This window comes from Dama dama, chromosome 33 (assembly GCF_033118175.1).
Source record: "Dama dama isolate Ldn47 chromosome 33, ASM3311817v1, whole genome shotgun sequence".
NCBI lineage: Eukaryota > Metazoa > Chordata > Mammalia > Artiodactyla > Cervidae > Dama > Dama dama.
In genome coordinates, this window is record NC_083713.1 from 11,718,759 (window position 1) to 11,740,116 (window position 21,358).

Consider the following 21,358-nt stretch of genomic DNA (forward strand, 5'->3'; position numbering starts at 1 on the left):
CATTTATTCCTGTATTTTATAAACAAATACCAGTCATAAAGTCCTAATTCAACAAACTTCCTGCTTTTACTATATTCTTCTTATTTGTCCTTACATTGTTTAACATGAAAAATGCTTATATCGTCCCACTCTAAAGAAAACAATGGAAAAATAATACAGTTTTCTAAGTTTCTTTTAAGAATCTGTCAGTGTTGATGTGGCACATAAAAGGACACTTCCAAATGGTTACAGATGCAAGATTATTATCAATAAATATAATGGTATACGCCATTTTTAATGAAAAGACAGTTAATTTATATGCTCATTCAACAGATTTTAAGAAGTTTGGAATGAATATAAGTTGTGCATATTAGCATTATTGAGAACTTATAAAATCTAGGACAATTTACTTAAAGGTATTACTTAAAACTGATTTTTTAAATGGTTTTGAGACTAACTAAAAACTTATTTTTGAACAAATAAAGTGAATTACATAGAATGCAATTGAGCTCTTCATGTTTTTTACATCCTCCCTGGTATCTACAACCAGCAAAACTGGAGAATGTTAATGATTCCGCCTGTTACAAAGCTGCTGTAAAGAATCTCCTGAATTTGGAATTTTAAACCATTTTGAATGTTTTAGCAATTCATCTCATTGATTACAAAGATGTAGCTTTTGCCCAACTTTTAATGCTTCCACAGGGTTCAATCTGAATATTTTTATTTCGTGACTTCCTTTGAAAACATGCATTTATCTTTATTTTCAGCTACGCTGGGTCTTTGTTGCTGGGTGAGGGCTTTGCTGCGGTGAGCAGGGCCCCCCAGCCGTGGTGCACAGCTCTCCCACTGCAGATCATGGGCTCTAGGCCTGCGGGCTCAGGGGTTGTGGGTCACTGGCTCCAGCAGCTGCGGCTCACGGGCTTAGTGGGTCCATGGCATGCGGGGTCTTCCCAGACCAGGGATCAAATCCATGTCCCCTGCACTGGCCGGGGGATTCCTTACCACAGACCACCAGGGAGCGCCTTTTATTTATTTATTTACTTTTGACTTTGCTATAAATACCATGTATTTTTCAGATTCAAATGTTCTTCTAAGTCAAAAACCAATATTAACATTTCATTGAAGGGTTATTTACCACATATTCACTAAACATAATTTTAGAAGCATTAGTAAAATGATTAAGTTTGTATTAAAAACCTTCCTTTACCATGATTCATTAGACCACATAATGTTTTACTATTCTCTTTTCATTAACATCTTACTTATAAAACTGCGTAACAGTTTTAAAAGGTTGATGTGGACTTCCTTATAATTCTGAATTTGATTTGAAAACCCAGATGATCCTCACATTAACATCCTGCTTCAGAAGGCAGTTGTTGAAAACTCAGAAAAACAGGAAAGTATGATCACAAGGGTAATTTTCTTTAATAATCAAAGCCTTCTCTGGTATATTAACCTACAATGTCAGCAGCACTGTGTTCTGCCATGCTTGCAGGAAAAGCCATTCCTTCCCCAGCTGAACTTTTCAGGCTAGCCACTATACATACTCTGGCTGCTCTCATTGTTTCTGATGCAATTTTTTGTAAAAAAGGAAATGATATCTGTATTAGAAAATGTATTCTAAGAACTTGGAGATGTATTCTCACCTCTGAGAATACATGCTTGTAGATGTATTCTAAGAACTTGGCTGTTTTTCAGATAATAGTGCAAGGCTAATTTATTCTCAAGAGATAATAACAGCCAGTCCAGTTCCAGAGTTAACAGAACACTTTTTATAATAAAGATATTAATAAACTCTTGATACCTAAGAAACAGACCAAAGGGATTTTTAAAATATATTAACTCATTTAAGCCTCATAGTTCAATAAGGTAGGCATAATTATTAACTTCATTTTATAAATGAGAATACTGAGGGACAGAAAAGTTACATAATTCAGATATTAGCTTGGCGGGGGGCGGGGGGGGCTGAAATATGAACCCAGATAGTTTGACTGGAGTGTGAAGTCAAGTGGGCCTTAGGAAGGATTACTACGAACAAAGCTAGTGGAAGTGATGGAATTCCACCTGAGCTATTTCAGATCCTAAGAGATGATGCTGTGAAAGTGCTGCACTTAATATGCCAGCAAATTTGAAAACAGCAAAGGCCAAAGGACTGGAAAAGGTCAGTTTTCATTCTAGTCCCAAAGAAGGGCAATGCTAAAGAATGTTCAAACTACTACACAACTGCACGCATTTCACATCCTAACAAGGTAATGCTCAAAATCTTTCAAGCTAGGCTTCAACAGTACATGAACTGAGAACTTTCAGATGTACAAGCTGGGTTTAGAAAAAGCAGAGGAACCAGAGATCAAATTCCCAATATCCGTTGAATCATAGAAAAAGCAAGAGAGTTCCAGAAAAACATCTGCTTCTACTTCATTGACTACACTAAAGCCTTTGACAGTGTGGATCACAATAAACTGTGGAAAATTCTTAAAGAGATGGGAAAACTAGATCATCTAACCTGTCTCATGAGAAACTTGTATGCAGGTCAAGAAGGAACAGTTAGAACCAAACATGGAATGATGGACTGGTTTCAAATTGGGAAACGAGTACATCAAGGCTTGTATATTGTCACTCTGCTTGTTTAACTTATATGCACAGTACATCATGCGAAATGCCAGGCTGGATAAAGCACAAGCTGGATCAAGACTGCACAGAGAAATATCAACAACTTCAGATATGTAGATGATGCCACCCTAATGGTAGAAAGTGAAGAGGAACTAAAGAGACTTTTGATGAAAGTGAAAAGAGGAGAGTGAAAAAGCTGGCTTAAAACTCAACATTCAAAAAAATAACATCATAGCAAGTGGTCCCAACCACTCATGGCAAATCAGTTTATTTCAGTTCAGTCTCTCAGCTGTGTCTGACTCTGCAACCCCATGGAACGCAGTTGCCAGGCTTCCCTATCCATCACTGCTCCTGGAGCTTACTCAAACTCCTGTACATTGAGTCGGTGATGCCATCCGACCATCTCATTCTCTGTCATCCCCTTCTCCTCCTGCCTTCAATCATTCCCAGCATCAGGATCTTTGCAAATGAGTCAGTATTGGAGTGTCAGCTTCAACATCAGTCCTTCTAATGAATATTCAGGGCCCATTTCCTTTAGGATGGACTGGTTGGGTCTCCTTGCTATCCAAGTACTCTCAAGAATCTTCTCCAACACCACAGTTCAAAAGCATCAATTCTTCGGTGCTCAGCTTTCTTTATAGTCCAACTCTCACATCCATGCACGACTACTGGCACAACCATAGTTTTGACTAGACTATCGTTTGTTGGCAAAGCAATGTCTCTGCTTTTTAATATGCTACCTAGGATGGTCATAACTTTTCTTCCAAGGAGCAAGTGTCTTTAATTTAATGGCTGCAGTCGCTATCTGCAGGGATTTTGGAGCCCAGAAAAATAGTCTGTCGCTGTTTCCATTGTTTTCCCAGTCTATTTGCCATGAAGTGATGGGACCAGATGCCATGATCTTTGTTTTCTGAATGCTGAGTTTTAACCCAACTTTTGAACTGTCCTCCTTCACTTTCATCAAGAGGCTCTTTAGTTCTTCTTCACTTTCTGCCATAAGGGTGGTGTCATCTGCATATCTGAGGTCATTGATATTTCTCCCAGCAATCTTGATTCCAGCTTGTACTTCATTCAGCCCAGCATTTCTCATGATGTACTCTGCATATAAGTTAAACAAACAGGGTGACAATATACAGCCTTGATATACTCCTTTCCTGATTTGGAACCAGTCTGTTGTACCATGTCCAGTTCTAACTGTTGCTTCTTGACCTGCAACAGATTTCTCAGCAGGCAGGTCAGGTGGTCTGGTATGCCCATCTCTTCCAGAATTTTCCACAGTTTTTTGTGATACACACAGTCAAAGGCTTTGGCATAGTCAATAAAGCAGAAATAGATGTCTTTCCGGAACTCTCTTGCTTTTTTGATGATCCAATGGATGTGGGCACTTTGGTATTTGGTTCCTCTGCCTTTCTAAAGCCAGCTTGAACATTTGGAAACTCATGGTTCACGTACTGTTGAAGCCTTGCCTGGAGAATCTTGACCATGGCTTTGCTAGTGTGTGAGATGAGTGCAATTGTGAGGTAGTGTGAGCATTCTTTGGCATTGTAGATGGGAAAAAATGGAAATAGTAACAAACTTTATTTTCTTGGGTCCAAAATCACTGCAGATGGTGACTGCAGCCATGAAATTAATAGATTCTTGCTCCTTAAAGGAAAAGCTATGACAAAACTAGACAGCATATTAAAAAGCAGAGACATCACTTTTCCAGAAAGGTCCAAATTGTCAAAGCTATGGTTTCTCCAATCATCACACACAGATGTGAGAGTTGGACCATAAAAAAGGCTGAGAACCAAAGAATTGATGCTTCCGAATTGTGGTGTTGGAGAAGACTCTTGAGAGTCCCTTGGAGGGTAAGGTGATCAAAGCAGTCAACCCTAAAGTTAATCAACCTTGAATATTTATTGGAAGGACTGCTGCTGAAGCTGAAACTCCAATACTTTGGCTACCTGATGCAAAGAGCTAAATCACTGGAAAAGACCCTGATGCTGGTCAAGATGGAGGGCAGGAGGATGAGGGGGCAACAGAGGGTGAGATGGTTGGATGGCATCACCGACCCAATGGACATGAGTTTGAGAAAAGTCTGGAAATGGTGAGGGACAGGGAAGCTTGGCATGCTGCAGTCCATGGGGTCACAAGGCTTCAGACATGGCTTAGCTACTGAACAACAAAAAAGTTTGACTGAGAAGTGACTCTTCCAATCACTGCAGCTACCATGTGTCTACTAAATTGAGAGCATTGATGGAGTTATTGCACTGCATCTAGGCATACCAATACCACAAATCTAGATTTTAATTTCCCCGTATCAATGACTATTGCATACATTTAGCTAGAAGTTTCAAACTTAAGTGGCTTAAGATGTGGCTTTCAACTAAATCAGCGTTAGTATACACAGGCTGTAACCACTGTCATATTTGAGATTTCATCTGTTTTTTGTTCTTTGTTGTTTTTTCTTCTCTGGTTTTGTTGTTGTTGTTGTTTTTAAGCCAAGCAAGAGCTTATAGGCTATAAATGCTGAGAGAGAGCAGGCTGTGAAGAATGAAAAAGCCTGGTTAGAAACTACACAACTCACTAAGTAAGGAAGACCTAGAGGGTCATAGCTCAGCTGAATCTTCTCTCTTGTCAAACATACCAAGTTTCAAATAATGTGTGTTTCATATATGAAGTTGTGATACTTCTAGAAATCAATGAAATGTAACAATCTTTCTTTTTAAAACCTCTCTTTGATCTTTGTATTTCACTTGTTGGTCATCACTTATTTAGTTTTCTTCCAAACTTTTTGTTTCATGTTCCTGTTCTCTCTCTCCAAGGAAGTCATAAGGTTTTAAGGTCAAGACCCATGTTTCTATTTGTTTTGGATTCACTCACTTTCAGAACTTGGAACACAGTAAGCAGAAAATCAAGGAATGCTGACTCTTTACTGCCACATGGTGCAAAGTAGTATAATCTCAATAGAATTGCATTCTTATATTCTTTGACAAAGCTAGAAATTTCATAAAAAGATAAATACATCATCCTTTTGGGAGACAGATATATTTTAGAATAAAACTTTTAAAAAGTCAATGTTTTTCATGAACGATATCACAGTTCTTCACGTGAGAAATGACTATCTCACACCAACAGAATAATAAGTTCATGAAAAGTTTCCCAGTATTTCACCGTTTTATAGAAAGGACAGTTCAGCAGTGTCACCAAAAGATGAGAGGAGTGAAAACACTACCGTCCTCCTTTGTGACCCCATGACTGTAGCCACGGACTGAAGTCCACCAGGCTCCTCTGTCTATGGAATTCTCCAGACAAGAATAACTGGAATAGGTAGGCATTCTCTTCTCCAGGAGATCTTCCTGACTCAGGGGTCAAACTTGGGTCTCCTGCATTGCAGGTGCATTCCTTACTGTCTTAGCCATCAGGGAAATCCCATAGTCTACCTTCAGTTCAGTTCAGTTGCTCAGTCATGTCCGACTCTTTGCGACCCAATGATCGCAGCACGCCAGGCCTCCCTGTCCGTCACCAGCTCCCTGAGTCCACCCAAACCCATGTCCATTGAGTCAGTGATACCATTCAGCCATCTGATCCTCTGTGGTCCCCTTCTCCTCCTGCCCCCAATCCTTCCCAGCATTAGGGTCTTTTCCAGTGAGTCCACTCTTTACATGAGGTGGCCAAAGTATTGGAGTTTCAGCTTCAGCATCAGTTCTTCCAATGAACATCCAGGGCTGATCTCCTTTAGGAGATGGACTGGTTGGATCTCCTTGCTGTCCAAGGGACTCTCAAGAGTCTTCTCCAACACCACAGTTCAAAAGCATCAATTTTTCGGCGCTCAGCTTTCTTCACAGTCCAACTCTCACATCCATACATGACCACTGGAAAAACCATAGCCTTGACTAGACAGACCTTTGTTGGCAAAGTAATGTCTCTGCTTTCAAATATGCTATCCAGGTTGGCCATAACTTTCCTTCCAAGAAGTAAGCATCTTTTAATTTCATGGCTGCAATCACCATCTGCAGTGATTTTGGAGCCCCCCCCAAAATAAAGTCTGACACTGTTTCCACTGTTTCCCCATCTATTTCCCATGAAGTGATGGGACCAGATGCCATGATCTTAGTTTTCTGAATGTTGAGCTTTAAGCCAACTTCTTCACTCTCCTCCTTCACTTTCATCAAGAGGTTTTTTAGTTCCTCTTCACTTTCTGCCATAAGGGTGTGTTATCTGCATATCTGAGGTTGTTGATATTTCTCCCGACAATCTTGATTCCAGTTTGTGCTTCTTCCAGCCCAGCGTTTCTCATGATGTACTCTGCATATAAGTTAAATAAACAGGGTGACAATATACAGCCTTGGCATACTCCTTTCCTGATTTGGAACCAGTCTGTTGTACCATGTCCAGTTCTAACTGTTGCTTCTTGACCTGCATATAGGTTTCTCAAGAGACAGTCACATGGTCTGGTATTCCCATCTCTTTAAGAATTTTGTACAGTTTATTACGATCCACACAGTCAAAGGCTTTGGCATAGTCAATAAAGCAGAAATAGATGTTTTTCTGGAACTCTCTTGCTTTTTCGATGATCCTGTGGATGTTGGCAATTTGATCTCTGGCTCCTCTGCCTTTTCTAAAACCAGCTTAAACATCTGGAAGTTCACGGTTCATGTATTGCTGAAGCCTGGCTTGGAGAATTTTGAGCATTACTTTACTAGCGTGTGAGATGAGTGCAACTGTGCGGTAATTGGAGCATTCTTTAAGGGCGGTCAAAAATTACCTCTAAATTTACACTTAAATGTTCTAGTTATAATAGCAATAGAAAGCGAATCCACTATCCACCTATAAAGCCTATCAGCTTTGCATTCAAAATATACTCAGATGCCCACACTCTTCTCCTTCAGCTCCTACTCAGCATCAAGCCACAGTCACTATCCTTGATGAGCCTCTCCACTGGACTCCTGATGTGGGTTCACCTTTGCCTCTTGACAGCTAATTTCTGTTAAAAGCTTGTTTCACTTGTCACTCTTTCTCTCAAAACTCTCTAAATTGAGTGTTACTCAAATTTTACAGTGACTGATGCTGGAGAGGTGGAAATTACCCTTCTTGAATTCTTGTGACTGAACTAATAATAGAATTAATACAATATAGATTAATAGGAGAAAAAAAAACATATTTTAATTCACATACAATGAGGTCTTATAAAAATAGGACCGGACTTAAGAAGTGTCCACAGCACACAGCTTTTATACTTTCACATTTTTTTAGACAAAGAAACAATAAATTTGTGAGCTACTAACAGGACAAGGAAACTTGGGTTCGGAGTGTTCGGTTAGTGAAGCATCTAAACAGAATCTGGGCTTGTGATACTAAAGCAGTAAAGAGGTTGGTGCATACAGGCTCCCCCTCCAAGTCCCCTATCTCTGGTAATATGGGTGCCCTTCCACCTTCAGATGCAGGCAGGGGGGACCTACCTTTAACACCAAAGATTTATTCAGTGCTTTCAGGGAGACAGAAAGGAGGGTTAGAGTGTCCCTCCTGTGTTGTGATTTTTAAAGTACTTTTATTTAAACAAATCAATATGCCACTGTGGCATATTTGGGGGTAGCATGGTCTGAGCCCTCAAGAACTACAGGCAGGACATACTCTGCCCTTTCTGCTCTACTCCACATGTAGTTACTATTACTTCTCTATAATCCACTGAGTTCCACCATCCGGGGCCTGGCTAGTACTTGGCTAGGCAAATGTGGTCCTACCTTGCCCATGATAGCTGATCTGCAAATGCAGCCACAGGCCTCTGCCCTCTTCAGAGACCTTCCCTGACCACTTCATGTAACACAGCACCCTCTTTCCCACTTCTCCCAACCCTCAACATTTTGCTTTACTTTTCTACATAGTAATAACTACAGTCTGGCATGCTATATTAATAAATAAAATAGTGTGTTAACACTACATTATTTATATGAGTATTTACTACATAATATGTAGTATGCTGAATAAATAACACTCAGTTCAGTTCAGTTCAGTTCAGTTGCTCAGTCGTTTCCGACTCTTTGCGACCCCAATAACACTAATACTGTATTAATAAAATGCACACATTGTTTCCTTATTAGCTGTCTCTTTAAAAAGTCTTATTATTTTGCTTATTATATGTAAGTCCCAGGGAGCCGGGATCTTATCTGTTTGATTCACTAATCTATTCCTATTGTCTCAGTGAGAACCTGGCATAAATTAGGAGCTCAATTCAAATGAATACGTATATATACACAAATGAATCTATATTTACACTTTACCATATGTTTCTATTACTCATACCATGTTAATTTGCATGTTTCAGAAATCACATTAAGACATCATATTCAATGAGGACATGTGGTTAAACTTATATGTGGATCATCTCTTCTATTAAAAATTAATTGTTCTCTTAAGAAACTCCCCCTCCCCATTATTATTTCAAAATTTATAGTTAAAGCTGGTAAAGTCTTTAGTATTACGTATAGGCACGTTACTGTTTAAAGGCAGTGGCTTTCAAACTCTCAATAAGATTATGAACCATGGTTTTCTGGAGAAAATTGATGTTTATCTTATGCATTCTGAAACTTTTTTTTTTCTCTCTTTTATCCTATTTCATCTTTAATTGCATACCTATAATGACCCACTGCATTGATTTTATGACCCAATTTTTTTTCACAGAACATAATGTTCAGTTTGAGAAACACCACTACAGGGTACATAGGAAATATGTAGAATTCCCAATGATTAGTATTAATGCTGTCACTGCTCATAAAAACAACAACAAAAACAACAAAAGGAGACTAATGAATGCTACATTAAAAAAAAAAAAAACTTTTGAAAGCAACAACTATATTTTATATCTTTATGTGATCTGAAATAGGTATACTGTGAATATTAAATGAGTATTTGCTATACAATATTAGATAAAATGAAAGAATGTGGAACTAAAATACATTCCTACAAAAGAAACTAAAGGAATTAGAATATAAAAGCAGAATATTACTTTCAAACTTAAAACATTTAAATGTTATTACATATTTCCCCAGGAAGAATTGTAATTCTTAAACAGCTCTGCTAAATTTATCAGATTAATTTGTAACCAGTGGTTGCCAAAAACGAAGTGATAGGAATCTTTTAGCGATATGATCATTCTCTCAGAGAGAATGAAGATATATATTTTTGTCTTCCCCATAAACAAATTATTCCTTGGTTGCATCAATTCTCTCCCAGGAATATTTAGCACATCTTTATTTTCCACTATATGCTGATCTACTACTCTATATAAACTTGGAAATATTCGCTTGTACCATTAAAGTAACTTTATAAGAAGTTTAATGTCATCCTTTCTCTCTCAATCCAAATAAACTTTCAGATCCCCATAGATTTATATTCCTAAACTCCTATTTGATTAGTTCACTATACAAAATGCTTCTCCTACCACTGAAAGCTTTCTCAACTCATCTGTAAGGCCTTGTCCATCATTAGCGGACATTACCTCTGATGGCCAGTGTTATGCGTTAACTTCACCAGGTTATACTATCCAGTTGTTCAATTAAATACTAGTCTAGGAGTTGCCATCAAGTTATTTTGTATATCATGCTTCTCTGGCAGCTTATCTTGTAAAGAATCTGCCTGCAATGTGGGAGACCTGGGTTCAATCCCTGGGTTGGGAAGATGCCCCAGGGAAGGGAATGGCTACCCACTCCAGTATTCTGGCCTGGAGAACTCCAGGGACTCCAAGTCCATGGGGTCACAAAGAGTCGGACATGACTGAGCAACTTTCACTTTCTTTATTTTGTAGATACAAATAACATCTATAATCATTGACTTTATGTAAAGGAACTCATTCTGGATAAACTGGTTGGGCTTGATACAATCAATTTAAAGGTCTTAACAGAGCCTAACTGTCCTGCTATGTTCCTGGGGAATGAGAAATTCTACCTGTGGTAGGCGTCAGTTCCTGCCCAGCAGTTTTCAGCCAGTGCTTTCTGACGGTCTTCATTATGGATTGCAGATGCCTGGCTGGCCAGAACCCTATCCCCAATTGTGTAACCCATATCTTGAAATAAATGTGTTTATGTGTGTGTGTGGCGGGGAGGGTGGGTGGAGGAGGCAGTGGTGGTGGTCCATTCCACTAGTTCTGTGTTTTAGATGGAACCTTGGCTGACAAAGTACTTTACCAGTGTTATTATTTTATGCCCAGCCCAACTCTTGTCATTTTGATGGCTTTAGGCCCTCTTGACAGAGTTCATCCTCCTCCAGATGTCTCAGCTTGAAATGGTCATTCCACTCTTTTCTTGACCCGGGGAAAACCTACCTCACTCCTCCTTATATAAAACAGGAATGACTACCACTATACGAATCTCCATAGCACTCTATTAAGTGTGACTTGAATGGGAAAGAACAAGATTGCCTTTTATGTGAGTTTTTTAAAAAGATATTTCCCCATGACATTAAGCTCCATAAGAATATATCGGCTATGTCATATAGCTCTGAAACTTCACCAACATTCAGTCAAGTTTTAGCAATAGTGCCTTATACATACCAGTCATTTAATGAACTAATGAATAATGAAGTGTTATGAGGTACATTCCAATCCCAAAGAAAGGCAATACCAAAGAATGCTCAAACTACCTCACAGTTGCACTCATCTCACACACTAGCAAATTAATGCTCAAAATTAATGCTCAAAATTCTTCAAGTGAGGCTTCAAGAGTACATGAACTGAGAGCTTCCAGATGTTCAATCTGGATCTGGAAAAGGTAGAGGAAACAAAGATCAAATTGCCAACATCCGTTGGATCATAGAGAAAGCAAGAGAGTTCCAAAAAACATCTACTTCTGCTACACTTACTATGCTAAAGCCTTTGACTGTGTGGATCACAACAAACTGTGGAAAGTTCTTAAAGAGATGAGAATACTAGACCACCTCACCTGCATCTGGAGAAATCTTTATGCAGGTCAAGAAACAACAGTAAGAACCAGACATGGAACAACAGACTGGTTCCAAATTGGGAAAGGAGTACATCAAGGCTGTATATTATCACCCTGCTTATTTAACTTATGTACAGAGTATATCATGTGACATGCCAGACTGGATGAAGTACAAGCTGGAATCAAGATTCCTAGAAGAAATATCAATAACCTCAGATGCAGATAACACCACCCTTAGGGCCAAAAGCAAAGAAGAACTAAAGAGCCTCTTGATGAAAGTGAAAAAAGGGAGTGAAAAAGTTGGCTTCATTCAGAAAACTAAGATTATGGCATCTGGTCCTATCACTTCACAGCAAATAGATGGGGAAACAGTGGAAACAGTGGCTGACTTTATTTTTCTGGGCTCCAAAATCACTGCAGATGGTGATTGAAGCCACCATGAAGTTAAAATACACTTACTCCTTGGAAGAAAAGCTATGACCAACCTAGGAAGCACATTAAAAAGCAGAGGAATTACTTTGCCGACAAAGGTCTAGTCAAAGCTATGGTTCTTCCAGGAGTCATGTATGGATGTGAGAGCTGGATTATAAAGAAAGCTGAACACCAAATAATTGATGCTTTTGAACTGTGGTGTTGAAGAAGACAGCAAGGAGATCAAACCAGTCAATCCTAAAGGTATTAATCCTGAATATTCATTGGAAGGACTGATGCTGAAGCTGAAGCTCTAATACTTTGCCCACTTGATGTGAAAAACTGACTCATTGGAAAAGACCCTGATGCTGGGCAAGATTGAAGGCAGGAGGAGAAGGGGATGACAGAGGATGAGATGGTTGGATGCCATCACCCACCTAATGGACATGAGTTTGAGCAAGCTCTGGGAGTTGGTGATGGACAGGGAAGCCTGGTGTGCTGCGGTCCATGGGGTGGTAAAGAGTTGGACACAACTGAGCAACTGAACTGATGGATGACATACAGAAAAAGCAGCAAATCTTTGAAGTTACACTGACTTCAGTTTTTCAAGCCTGGCTCTGTCTTACTAAGTTTGTGACAATTCTTTTGTTTTTGTTGTTATTTCATCTGAGTCATGTCTGACCCTTTCAAAACAACATGGACTGTAGCCCGCCAGGCTCTTCTGTCCATGGGATTTCCCAGGCTAGAATACTGGAGTGGGTTGCCATTTCCTTCTCCAAGGGATCTTCCTGACCCAGGTATCAAACCCGTGTCTCCTGCCTTAGCAGGTGGATTCTCTACAACTGAGCCCCCTGAGAAGCCCTGTGACAACAGGCATAATATTTAAATTTTCATCCTTAGTCTTCTCTTTTGTGAAGTGATGATAACATTAATAATCACTATATTGGTTCAAATAAATACTAAATCATGTAAAAACACACCAGAACAGTGTCTGGCATATTTTGAGAGTCAATGAAATGTAACAATTTTGTTATTATCTTGGATACACTATTATGCATCAATTCATAAAATACATGCATATTGAACAACTAGAGTGAGACAGGCACTTTGGTAAAGCCAGTGAAAAATTACAAAAGATAAATTAATGATTGCTAACATTTACAAGTAGTAGTTATTTTATTCCAGATACTGTTTTAAGACTTCATGTAACACCTTTATATCTATAACAATCCTAATTGAGAAATTACTCTTATCCCTATTTGCAGATTAATAACCATAGGCTAAGGTTAGATAATTTGCCCCAAACTACACTGCTAGTCAGTGTTGGAGTCAAGATTAAACCAAGGCAATCTGGTTATAGATTCTGGTTTTTGCTTCCGTTGCCCCAAGGTATTTCCTGTGGACACGGATTTGCTTTGCAAGTGACATATACTCTAAGAAGAGACAGAGAAAATTTTCAAAAACACCTACTAAACAATCAATGTTTAAAGTGCCACAAAGAAGGGAATTCAGAAAAAAAGAATGTTCTTCAAATATTTTTAATGCTACTCGGTCCACAGGATCTCACTCAGGAGACCACATGAGAAGGAACGGAAGCAACCTGCTCCTCCACGTTTGACTGACCCCAGTGCGGCCGACGCTGCCGGGCCCTCTGCTCTCTGTGGGGTGTCTTACAGTCATCATGGGCCCGTGAACCAGCACAGGCAACGTAGCCATGGAGACAAGCGGATGGCCACTGTCTCATTAATTCAAAGAGTTAACGATAGTTCTAATTACAGTAAACTTTTTTCAATCCTTTATAAACAAGTTTTTAAAATGAGGTACTTCAATCGTTTATAAAAGTGAATAATGTCTGGTGGTTTCACATGAAGGATATAATTCTATTATGATTGATAACAGAAAAAACTGGGCATGGGCTTTAAAGTTATAGTGGTTTTCTTCATTAAATTTTTTTCTATGAGGATTTCATGCAGTGTATCAATAGGTAACATGAGGAATATCTGTGGAAGAGACGGGTAATATTAACTTTGTTTTTTTTCCTTTTAAGCTATTAAGTAAACTTTTCATGCTAATTCATGGCAATCAATCCGCATGTTAACTTTACAGGGGAATTCATGAGCATCGTAGTGATTTCCAGTATGTTAATTTTACAGAGAAAGCATTTTTGAGCACTTTCTTTGCTGCACAGTCAGGCAGAAAACATATAGTTGCTGCACGCTAGAAAGCTCACTGCTGAGCAACCCTCTAGAAGAATTTCTTCTAGATGGCCTTTTAAATGCCGCTTCCTGCTGATTCAGACTCAGACCAGTGCTCTAGAGGTTTCCCAGAGAGCTCTCCATTCAATAATTTTTTAGAAAATCTTTTCCTGAAATAATTCTTCATAACTAATCTCTTTATATCACACTAATCCACTGTTCACTGTTCATAATAATAATTTTACCATTTTCTATTTCCTCCCCTGCCATTTCTGAAGTTGCTTAAGTTTGGCCCACTCTCTTATTCCCAAATACAACTCTTTAAAATTCTCTTCTGTCTCTTCCAAATTTAAACAGACTTCTCTGAAATCCACTCTGTGTTTAGTGTTCATTAATTATAAAATAACACCTTTCTTTAAAGACCCTTCTGTAAATGGCATTCATTCATTTGGACAGTCTTCCAACAACAGCAGTGAATCAAATCTTTGAAGACATGGAGTATGGATTGCTTCTATTTCTCTATTGAAATGCAGGACTTGAACAAAAGATTCATACAAAATATGCACTTTTCCTGTGTTTTCTTAATAGTTTAAGCTTTGTTTGTCTCTCTTCTTTGTGTGTTATAATTGCATTCATTAAAATTGAAGCTCATTTCCAGGCTAGTTTTATATTTGTCTGTGTAATGAAACATTAAGTATTTTTAAAGGAAACTAATTTATTTGTTGTTTTGTTTCTTAAGTCCATGATACTGCAAATAATTTTAACAACAGCCAAAGTCATTTGAAGAAAATACACTCATGACTTAAACAGAAATTATAAAAAGAATACTTATTTAGGAAGTAAAACAACTTCCCTTATTATATGCTACAAAATTACTTTATTTATGCAAAGATTTTTCAGGGATTATCTACTAAGAAATATCAAAGCATAAACAATCTTTCTAAGATCAGTCATAAACTAGCAATAATACTATAGCAAAATAATATTCAGTAATACCATATGAACTATTTTACCTTTGCATTATAGGGAATGTAATGTTTTGATAAAGCCTCAGGAGTATGCATCCATGTTTTGTCTGCAATGAAGAATACACAATGTTAAATTAAAACATGGGTTCTAAGGATGTCATATTCATGCATTAGCATTTATAGAGTCTGATACGGGTGGGTACACTCCTAATTCTAAGACAGTTTTGCTAAAGTGAAAAAGAATAGCTAGTCAGATATAAGAACAATATAACCACAAAGTAATTATAAGATTTTCTCCTTAACTTAAAAATCTTTTCCTTTTATAAGTTTTCAAATAATAAAACAGTTCTGAATTTTTTAAAGAATATATTTTTAAAAACCAGTTGGGCTATGAGTAATTACATCAATCATGTGAATAACTATGTTTTTCTTTCTTTCACTTGATAGTCTCATGAATTACAGGTTATTTTTGCTAATTACTTTTACAATAAATAGCAATCTGCTCTTTACTCATGACTATTATTCTTTAGTATCAAAAATTGACAATTTGTAAGGGGACATTTTAACATTAGACTAACAACTACATTTATACAAAACTGAAATAAATCAATCTACTAAATTCACTGAAAAATTAATATTACGATAGTTTTTTAGTCTCGATTTAGAGAAACATTGCTTGAGTGTCAACTATCAGGTGTTTCAGATATAAATAATCTTAAATGCAGTAATTTGAAATCATTACATGATTCAAATTAATGTAGTAGAATAATGAAGCTTCCCAGGTGGCACAGCAGTAAAGAATCCACCTTGCCAATGCAGGAGACACGAGTTTGATCCCTGGAGGGGGAAGATCCCCCTGAAGGAGGAACTGGCAACCACTCTAGTATTCTTGTTTGAAAAATTCCATGGACAGAGGAGACTGGCAGGGTGTTGTCAATGGGTTACAAAGAGTTGAACACAACTGGGCAATTGAGCATAGTAGAATAGTAGAAATAAAAGTAACTAAAAGAATAGAAGATATTGAAAGTAATTTGTATTATACATTATTAACAATAATAGAAAATAAATTTTTCATTCAATTTTTGAATTTGATTTATATATTCCACATATCTTCCAAAACATTTTGTGGAACATATAAGCAGGAAAAAAGCAAAACACGTTAATTTTACACAAATCAAATTTGTTTGTTTGTTTTTTTTTACAAACTGCAATTGTCTGTAGTAAAACTTCTCAGTCTTCAAATATATTATCTTCTTAAGTGGATTTTTGTGAGTATTTTACTCCTTATGGGAATTCAAAAATTTAGAATCAGTACTATAAATAGAATAAAATTAAAGACATATTTTTACCATGAAAAATATACATAAGTATATACTTAAGTATATAAGTATATATACTTATATACATAAGTATATACATAGGTATATAAAATAAAAATCAGGTTACTAACAAAGCATTTTTAACATTCAATTAAGAACATTTAAAAAGGATGGTAACAGAAACAAGTTCAATACCATTAATATGTTATCAAACTGGGGGAATGTGAAGACAGAGAAAATGGCATACATTTCTGGGATTTTAATTATTTTAAACCATTTAAAGGATACTGCATTATATATGAAACATGTTTATGGGTTACAATGCAACATTCAAAAAAAATTTGAAGACAAAACCATGAGGGATCTATAAAATCCTGTGCTCACGTTGCAATTTAGGGCTATTTCTGACTGCTGAAGTGGACACGTGACAACTGCACTTGGGTGAAATATCTTGAGAAGCAATACATCCTAGGCTTCAAAAAACAGCATTATATACAGACATTGACATATAAAACTATTTCTTGTATGGATTTTCATTTTAACAATTTTATGACATTAGGATTTTATGATCGGTACTGAATAGTGATATGACTAATTCAAGAATAATTTATACTGAGATGTGGAAAATAGTCGTGCACTTGCATATTAAAATAAATAATCACAATATTGTACATCAAAGTAATAAAAACACCAAAGACTTGCCTTCAGGAAACCTAAAAATATATCTAATTTCCTTTTTTACCCCTTAACACAATTACTTTCATGTCTCTTTTTCCAAGACACTAAAGGTAGCTCAGGAGGATGTAAAGTCTAACTAAACTTTGAATATGATGGTTCATTCCAATCCTGAGGCAGAGAGATAATTGCTTTTTCCTATAAGACACTATTATTTGAAAACCGATGATACTGCCTTTGTTATAGTCTCATACTGCAGTAACCTAAAAAGAGAGTGGGTATATCCAATTGTTACTGGTGACAGACTGAAATAATCACAATATTAAATTACCACCGGATAAGCTGCAGTTGTAACAATGACAAAAGATCTACACCCACACACCAAGTGCAGACAATTTAATGGGTGTTCATTTCATACCTCTTGTATAGGTAGTGCACTTACTAAACCTGAAGGATTTCCAAAAAGGAGTCGTTAATGTCATTCTAATTTATACTTTGGCAAAAAAAAAAAAGAACAAACCTATATGCTAACTTAAATAGATGTGGCTGACCTTGAAGAGAGGGTATAGATGATGGTCTTTGGTCATTTTATGGACCCACAGAAGATATTAGATACAGAGAATTGGTGAAGAAACCGGAACATAGACACTAGAATGTGTTCCTTTCTTAAAATTATAAAATATAATCTCTAACTTAATAGTGAGCATTCACATAAAAGTAAATGTCAGCATTTCAAAATATTTGACAGGTGTCAAACCACTTTTGGAGAAGGAAATGGCAACCCACTCCAGTATTCTTGCCTGGAGAATCCCAGGGATGGAGGAGCCTGGTGGGCTGCCATCTATGGGGTCGCACAGAGTCAGACATGACTGAAGCGACTTAGCAGCAGTAGCAGCAGCAGCAAACCACTTTGACTACTGGACCAATGAATCTGGTGTTCAAAATGTATTTAGATTTAGAGCTCATCTAGAAAGATGCAAGAAACATCATTGTTCTCATTATCATAAGAGCTCAACAAAGTGAAAGCACCTATTTTGAATATATTAAATTTAAAACTAAGTATTGATGGATAAATGGATATATCTGAATACAGTTTTTCATGAAAAGAAAATTACTGAATTATATTTAAATATTATTGAAATTTCAAGTGCTTTGTACTACAATTATACCTACTCATCAGTATATCAACTCACATGTTAAAGAACACAAAGTGTAACTAGTTGAATTATTTAATCACATTTATTCATGTGCTATGTTTTATGTTTTTTAAATTAAATTATTTTTGACATAAATAGAACATAGGATTTTAAAAATTCACAAAAGTAAGCTAACATAGGGAAAGAAGATATAAAACATTCATTAAAATGTAATCTATGATTATGAGGTTAGATAATATTTACATAGCTCTTCAAAATAGTCCAAAATGATGCAATTCTAAGTATATTCAGATTTTTTCAGAACCTACGAGCACCTCTGCCTGTGTGCATGCTAATTCGCTTCAGTTGTGTCTGATTCCTTCAGACCCTGTGGGCTGTAGCCTGCCAGGCTCCTCTGTCCATGGAATTCTCCAGGGGAGAATACTGGAGTGGGTTGCCATGCCCTCCTCCAGGGGATCTTCCCAACTGAGGGATCGAACCCAGTGACCCAGGGACTGAAGCTATGTCTCTAAAGTCTCATGCTTTGGCGGGCTGGTTCTTTGCTACCAGTGCCACCTGGGAAACCCATTCTAATAACCATTAAAGCATTTGAAAAGAGAATCAGTGAAATGCCTGGCCAATTCAAAGAATACCAGACAAATTACTAATTGGGAGATTTAATAAAAAGAAAAGAAAATTATGTTTAAGTCTAAGGTAACAATCTCTTTTCCTTGGGTTTCTGAGAGCCAAGATGACTTAGTAAGTTTGCATGTAATAACTGAGAAAATGGGATACATGAAATAAGTTAAGTTTTTAATGATAGAAGACAATCTTTCTTTGTTTAGAGTACAGTGAAGTATATGTTGATACTAGTTATTGGAAAGATGACTTGACTTACATGTTTTCTAGAACTATAATTACAGTTCCCAATGGTCAAGATGTATGAATATGCTCATAAAATTCCAGTTTTGCATCTCAAATTAAAATTCAACAGATAGTGCTATTGGTTGAAATTGGAGCACAGGCTCCAAGAAGTTTTCTTTAACAACCATATTAAATGAAAGCATTTGAAGTGACTGGTGAACTTAAGGTAGAATTTCTGCACCGAGTTCCAACTGAATTCGAGTGAAATATTGATCAATAATTTTCTGATAAGGATATTTAATCATTAGACTTGCAAAATAAGAGGAGTCAGGAGAAATTTAAAGAAAATGAAGCAAAACAGGAAATAACAAGTGCTTCTGCTTCTTTATTCTCTATCAATAATTTTCCTTATAGTTGTACTCCTACTGTCTTCAAGTAAGACAAATATACAATCACTGTTTACCCATCTTATTATCCAACTCTTGGGATTTCTCAACTAAAAATCACTCCAAATTACTTTCAGATAAAGAGTAAATTAGAAAAAAAGAGAAGATCTAGAAATATCTTTAAAAAATACAATAGCATGTTTAAAGTGATAAGTTGCGATGTAAGGTTTTTTATCACTTTATTAAAAATACTTCCATATTTCAGAGAATTATTTCCAGACTTTTTTACTAGGTAAAGGGAATAAAAAGAAATGTGAATTTATTTTTGGTATATGTTTTAAATCGGAAGCAAGCTACAAAACACAATAAATGTCATTTGCCTTACCCTTATTCTGAAAAATAAGTAAAATAATAAATTCTTAGTTTCCTAGGGTTGAAAAGTGCCTGAAAGTTCTTCACAGTACCTAATCTCTACTGAATATATTAATCCTCTGAACCATATCCAAATGTTTGAACACCTGTCATTTCAGAAAAGAAAACAAAAATACTTTGAATAATTCCATTATATTTTGGCAAAATTTTGTTGGAATTTTTTTTCCTATGTTTAATCTATGACATTATGATTTACACCAATCTTTATTAAACTTTGTTCCATAACCCAATGACAGCATTCAAACATTAAAAGGTCTTCAAACATTGCAAGACCATACCATGGGTTCTCAGCCATGCTTCCCCTTGTAATCATCATTGAAGTCATCCTAGCCTTTCTCAACCAGGCATGTTACAATGTGTCAATCCCTTAATGCAAGAACACACTGCCTGAGGACATGGAGTAGAATGGAATGATCTATTTCCTGGTTCAAGATAGTTCATTATTCATTCATTAGAAAATGAACTGGAATATTGACTTTATTTTTTAACCTACGCATGTTTTACCTACATATTTTACCTACACAGCAAAGTTTAGCCATGTTTTACCTACACAGCAATTAACTGCATTTTCTAAATAATAACAATATAGAAATAAGTACAGAAGTGTATTTTCTGAACCCATATTTGGCAATTAACAGTATCTTATTAATTGTATAGTGTAGATTATGAATTAACTCATCATTTTCTCCCCACATACCTACAATCCTACCACATCTGTTATCTTTTCCCACTTTCAGTCCCCTAAGAACTTGAGTAGCATTATTTAAGTATTCTCTCCCACTTCATTTATAGTATGTTAAACAGGAAAGACCCCAGTACCCACCACCAAAGAACTCCTTCTAGAATGGCAAGATACATTTTTTAACTCTACTGAACTATACAAAACTATCAAATTTTTCTATCTTTCCTATAAATGTATCATGAAATATTTTGTCAAATGCCATGTTTTCCTGCACTTTAAGAAATAACATGGAGAAGGAAATGGCAACCCACTCCAGTATCCTTGCCTGGAAAATCTCATGGACAGAGGAGCCTGGTGGGTTGCAGTTCATGGGGTCGCAAAGAGTCAGGCACGACTGAGTGACTAACACAACAACAGCTGTTTCTTTCATTCCTGTACTGATAATTATGATATATTCATACTTGTTTTAAATTTCTACTTTAATAACAAATTTATTTTGGTCTCATTGCTATCAATTCACTTATTTTCAATCCTATACAGTTTTCATTAATAAGTGAAGTGTATGTGCACATAAGTTAATTTAAATCACTATAACCTATGTAAGCTCAGGAAATTTAGCACTACACTATGAAAAGTGAAATTAGGACCAACTTTTTAAGTCAGATCACTATTTTTTGCAATTTCACATCACAGAATAAAACTTCCAGAGAACATATTGTCATGTTTTCTGGACTAAATATATTAAACAACTCCACTCTTTCATTAGGCTGATAACCAAAGAAG

The 21,358-nt window shown here is 36.6% G+C and overlaps 1 protein-coding gene across 2 annotated transcripts in view; it reads right to left on the bottom strand.

Moving 5' to 3' along the window:
- The window catches only part of GULP1 (GULP PTB domain containing engulfment adaptor 1), a 310,878-nt gene that overhangs the window by 101,419 nt on the left and 188,101 nt on the right, over window positions 1-21,358 (bottom strand). For both annotated transcript variants that reach the window (XM_061135150.1, XM_061135151.1), the window contains exon 4: window positions 15,127-15,188. In XM_061135150.1, coding sequence (XP_060991133.1) covers window positions 15,127-15,188 — 62 coding nt within the window. The remainder of the gene's footprint in view (window positions 1-15,126; window positions 15,189-21,358) is intronic.